General features: G+C 33.2%; 1 protein-coding gene across 7 annotated transcripts in view; it reads right to left on the bottom strand.

Annotated features, from left to right (window-relative positions):
- Positions 1-544: 544 nt before the first annotated feature.
- Positions 545-6,000, bottom strand: part of SNX14 (sorting nexin 14) — a 73,206-nt gene continuing 67,750 nt past the window's right edge. For all 7 annotated transcript variants that reach the window (XM_039221602.1, XM_039221603.1, XM_039221597.1 and 4 more), the window contains 6 exons: positions 5,276-5,399; positions 4,839-5,003; positions 4,599-4,694; positions 2,224-2,315; positions 1,352-1,408; positions 545-767 (listed from right to left, as the gene is read on the bottom strand). In XM_039221602.1, the coding sequence (XP_039077533.1) occupies positions 729-767; positions 1,352-1,408; positions 2,224-2,315; positions 4,599-4,694; positions 4,839-5,003; positions 5,276-5,399 (573 nt within the window). In that variant the 3' untranslated portion in view covers positions 545-728. The remainder of the gene's footprint in view (positions 768-1,351; positions 1,409-2,223; positions 2,316-4,598; positions 4,695-4,838; positions 5,004-5,275; positions 5,400-6,000) is intronic.

Below are 6,000 nucleotides of genomic sequence, written 5' to 3'. Positions count from 1 at the left end.
TATTGGTCTTATCTGTTTGCCCTATCTCTTTAAAAATTGGCAGTAGCAGGGGTACCTGGGTGGCTCAATCGGTTAAGCATCCAATTCTTGATTTTAGCTCAAATCGTGATCTCACATTTCTTGAGGTCAGGCTCCTCACTGTCTGTCAGCTTGGGATTCTCTCCCCCCCTTCCCGCCCCGCCCCCCGTCCCACTCACACTCACACGCTCTCACTCTCTCCAAATAAATAAATAAAACATTTTTAAAAATGGCAACAGAGGGACGCCTGGGTGGCTCAGTTGGTTAGGTGTCCGACTTCGGCTCAGGTCATGATCTTGCAGTTTGTGGGTTCGAACCCCGCATCATGTTCTGTGCTGGCAGCTCAGAGCCTGGAGCCTGTTTTAGATTCTGTGTCTCCTTCTCTCTCTGCCCCTCCCCCACTCATGCTCTGTATCTCTGTGTCTCAAAAATAAATAAATTACCAAAAAAAAATGGCAACAGCAAATGACATATGTTCTAATAAAATTTGGATAACAGGTATAAAATGAAAGACTATGAAACCCAATCACTTTTAATCATTATTAAGTTTGTGTTAGTCTTTATTAAAACAAAAAAATCAAAAATTCAGACACTGGATTACATGATATATACAAGAATATACAAAAGTAAAAGAAAAAAGTACATATATACTACACTAGCACAGCAGAAATTTGTTATCTATCTGGTCATTCTATCTCAAATCCAAATATTTACATCCAGGACGTCACAGAGGTAACTTCTTTTTGTACCTAAAGTGAAAATAAATCTATTTAATAAAGACAATAAAACAAGGTTCGTTTGTGAAGTGCCTAATAACAATTCCAGTGTATTAAAATTCTAACCTAAGACATATATATTACATATATATTCTCTATATATATACAATATTCAATACAATTATAATATTGCTATCCTCCAATTCCAATTCATTTGTACTCTTGGGTTCATATAAGCTCAACCACCTCAAAAACACTCAAGTCTGACTCATACAGCATTCAGTGTTACAGACAGAGGACAGCCTAAAGAGGTTGGCCCACTCTAGTGCCAGGATTTAAACTCACACCTTCCTCTGGAAAGACTACAGGGTATATAACATTCCTATCTGCTTGTAATTAGGAAGCAGGGAAGTCAAAACACAGGCTATTCCTTCCTCTCCTGTCCACCCAAAAGTAACTCTATTTGAAAAAAGAAAATATAGAGAGTCATTTGCTAATGTTGTTCATTTTTAAAAGGATCATAGTCACAAGGGTTCCCTTAATGTTTGTGTCCCTAATTAAAATAAATGTCAGCATACTATCAAAAACAAAGAATAAAACTGCTGCTTTTCAGTTACCTTATTGAGCTCTGGAAATAGTTCTTGTATCACAATGTCCAATAAAACGTAAGTCAGCTAAAGCACCAAAAAAAAATTTTTTAAGGCATTAGACAAAAAAACCATAAAAATGATAAGCACAAAATTCAGGACTGTAGTTACATCTAAATGAGAAGGCAGGGAGCAGAACTCGAATACTCATGTGTTCACATGTGGACACTTTATTATTATGCTGCATATTCATTTCATCTTAACTATTTTATATGTAACAAAAATTTTGAAGAAAGATCCAGAATACAAAATTTTACATTAGGATCTCAACAAAATATGTACATACTGCACCACATATGTAGTGTTAACTGTGGTTATTCTAATGTAATCTGAATGATGGAATTCTTAGTTTTTAAATGTTTACTTTATTTCATTAATTTTGTATAAGTTCAAAATTCTCTATAATGAATCTATGTTTATTTTAAGTTAAAACTACTCATGTTATAAAGAAAAAAAATTACTCAGCTACAGAAAACAAACTGATGGTTACCACAGGGCAGGGGGAAATGAGTACAACAGGTGAAGGGGGTGAAGCGTACACTCATCCTGTTGAGCACTGAGTAATGTATAGAATGGTTAAATCACCAAATTATATACTTGAAACTAATATGACACTATATGTTAACTATATACTGAAATTAAAATAGAAAACTTAATAGAAGTACTAAAAAGTGGTCAGCAAAAAAGAGTAACAAAGACAAAACATTTTTTTTTCTATCTGAATGTTTGAAGTACAATGACTTGATAGTGTCATTTCACAATTAATAATATACCAGACATCCTACTGTGTGTCATTCACAAAACCTAGCCAACACTAATCAACCTGGTTTAATGATTTTTACCTGTTTATTGAGAACTGGCTGTTGTAAACCATCAAACAGAAGTCTGATGCTTTCATACTTGGCTTCTTCACCAATACACTTGACTATCAGATCTAAATGAGAAAGCCGAATGTGAAACATTTCATATTATAAAGTGACTCATCATTTAGTGGACCATAAAGCAAAATCTGCACTCTGTTTCCCAGATATTACACAAAAACTGTAAATCAGCATTTCCTAAACCAGTATTCTTGCAAGAGGCTCCTGGAAAAAACACTCCTATGGTCAAATTAAGAAACTCAGAATTATACATCCTCCTTTTGGAGACTCACAATGCACTAAGCATACAGCAAGCACTGAGGAATGTTGCAGTAAAAAAATGTATATTCTTTATATTGTTATTCTATTTACATTATTAAGTGATAAAAGACAGTTGGAAACTAATACATATCGTTATTCCATTCAGATAAAACAAATAAAATAAAATCCCAGAATTATGTATATATATTTGATACATGTATATAGAAATGCACAGAAAAATATTTGTGAGGATTAACACCAAACTGAGTATGTGGCTACTTCTGCACACTGGGGAGAAGATGGCTTCTACTTTTTACTATATATATTTTTATAATGTTTGAATATCTTAGTATCAGGAAAAAAGTTCATTTTTTAATATAGACTTTCCTCAATGAATATGACCACTTTATTTTGTACTTTTTGCATTATTATTATTAACCATCTTATAGAACAATCTTTTGGGAAAATGTTTAAAGACTAATTTAAGATCTAAAAAGTTCTGATTTATGTTTGACTGCACAGATATCATGCATCACTTCTATTACCAAAGAGTCAGTCCTTACTAAAAATCTCAGCTGAACGTTTTCCCCAAAGCAGGAAAATAAAATTAAGTAAACCAAGTGCTCAAATATGTGTCCTTTCTCTTCCAATCATAATAAAACTCTTAACGATGTTCTTGAAAAGTTCTCACCTTATGTTTGCTTCTAGGAGATAAATCTAACCTTAAACAGCAAAGGCCAAATTCAATTTATAACAAGCATAGTAGATCCTTGATATTTTCAAGATATGTAGTCCAATATGGATCTTTATGAATCTGCTAATTCACCAATACTACACAAAATTTCCCAATTATTATGTGTGAAGCATAATGGACAAAAGTAAGTGATCCTTTCAGATCCTTCAGGAGTTCCTGAGTAAGACTGAAGGGTAGAGGACAACAGAAAGACACACTAAGTTTCTCACTAAATTATTCCTTCCCAAACAGAAGTCTTGAAGTAGAGGTGATTCAAGTTCATGCCTCAGCAAAATAAGAAATTATTACATTCAGTGACTTTCTATGTTGTCCCTGAATATCAAACTAAGACTGTTACAAGCAGGACACTAGGGTCACTATTACAAAACAGGTAAGAAATTATTTCATTTACCTACAGAAAACTTACCCCAGAAGAGCTTTTATTCACTTTTATATTCAGACCAAGGATTTAACTTAACTGTCTTCTCACAGAGCAACAGAACTATTCTGTGACTAATTTTTCAATGATGAGAATTCTCTAAGGTACAGTCCAAAGGCTTCTTCAGTTCCTACTCTATATTTTCTCTCTGGGCATTATTATCCACTACACATAACTCCCATGTCTCTATCCTGTACTATTCATTTCTCCAATTTCAAAGCCTGGGTATCTCACTACTTACAAGATATGTCCTCCTGAATAATGTATAGGCACTTCACACTCAAAATATTCTAAACCAAGTATCCTCTGCTTTGACCCCCTGACATTTTTTCCTTGTATTTCCCATCTCTGTAAGAGGTTACTAGTATTCCTTTACCTTGTGGTCCAAGCTTACCCGCTTTACAGGAGAAATGATCATTCTCCTCCGAGACACTCTGTGACTAGAACATGCCTTCTCTTATCACATGTATGTTTTCCCTGTATGTCTGTCTTCCTACTAGGCTGAACTACTCAAGTACACATTTTACATCCCTTGCACTCTGCATAGTGCCTGACATGTGGAATGTGCTCAGTAAATTTGGAATGACTGAATTCTGATCTTTTACTTATACACACGAGTGCAGCTCTTATCGTAGAGTGGACAGCAGGATTCCAACTGTCCCACTGACAGATCACTTTCATCAGTCTGATTATAAGCTGTGGTTGAAAAAGCCTGGCTATTGCATGAGTAGAACAAGCCTGTCTTAAATTCCATAGTGTTTATATCATAAAAACCAAATTTTATTTAACTAATGAATTAATTTTACTTTGTCCTTAATAACTAATACTAAAATGAAAACTCAAAATAAAAATTAGCCTCAGTAATTACTATACATCGTAATCTCAAAGAGTGCTAATCTACATTTAACTACTTAGATATTACACCTGGAATGTAATTCATCATTTCTTCAAAAGTCTGTTTTGCTCGTTTTTGCTTATCTTGGAGAGAACGAGGTTCAGTGTTTTCACAGAATATAGCATCTGAAAACAAACAAAAAAATATTGCTGGAATTTTCACCTATTATACACAAAGTACTTCTTCATAGCAGAAATATCAATAAGCCAATGAAATACAAGACATAACAGTACACAAGACCTGAAACAAACACATGAGAAAATACAAACCTCTGAGAAGTGTTATAAGTGAGACCAATCGGTGCTCCTGAAATAGCTGTTGTAGTTTACAATGAAGATAGTAGTCAGTATACATTTCCAGGGTATTTTTAAACAGAATTCGAGTTCCCATTAAGAGATGATGAAGCCAGTCAGGAACTTGGAAAACCACTCGTCCTGAGAAGAATCATATAGAATATTTTGTTAAGATAAACAGGTATTTCAAACATTCTCCAATGGGAAAACACACAAATGGTAATATGTTATTTGTAAACACTAGTAACTTTAATGTTTTCAAGACTATTTGTATCAAATTCTTATTAAAAAAATATCTTCAATTTAAAAAGAAGTTACAATGGGGTAATTGTGAAGAGCATTAATTTCTATCACAGAAGATACAGGATATGTGAATGAAAAGTAGGTTTCAGTAATAACCGGATAGACCTTACCTACGTACATCAGGTAATCATAGACTCCTTCTACAGTCATCATCTCCATAAAATAATTCTGATTTTGCTTTCTTTCTGTATTCTCAGCACGGTTTGCATTATTCTTAAACAGATCACTGAAAAGCTGAAGTAAAAATTGAAATAATAAAGAGTCACATAGTTTATTACGCCTGCTAATAATAATCACTAAGGCTAAAGTGACAACAGAGCACAGGTATTTAAATCTTTTTTAATCCAAACAGATATTAGCTAGGTTAAACTCTGCCTCCAAAATTCCACATTTATACCCAAAATTGAATTAAAAATACATATTCTCCCCAAAGTAGTACACAAAAGTCTGCATTCATTTAAGACAAAACAGATAATTCATTACCCACAGGAAGAACTCCTTTGTTTTTTTAATACCAAAAGGAGCAAATGAATATATAAACATGTATAAATATATTAATGACAGCTAATTTTAAAACATGACTTAAAGATTATAATTCACTAGTTAATTAAAGGGTGTTTAGAGGTGAACATTGAGCTTTAACCAAAGTTTATTTGGAGAGTAACAGTCACAGTCTGGAAATGTCTAATCAATGTGAAAAAAATGTAAAAAATTATAGTAAAAATGATGAAATGCAACTAAATCTCAGTCCTACTTACCAACATATGCAAAAAAAGTCTATTATTGATAATAATAATAAAACAGCAGAAATAAAGGAACTAAAAGTATGCTAGAA

Source organism: Hyaena hyaena, unplaced genomic scaffold (assembly GCF_003009895.1).
Source record: "Hyaena hyaena isolate Hyena2069 unplaced genomic scaffold, ASM300989v1 scaffold_995, whole genome shotgun sequence".
Lineage (NCBI taxonomy): Eukaryota > Metazoa > Chordata > Mammalia > Carnivora > Hyaenidae > Hyaena > Hyaena hyaena.
The sequence above is the reverse complement of the archived record's forward strand: the minus strand, read 5'-3'. Positions and strand labels throughout refer to the sequence as shown.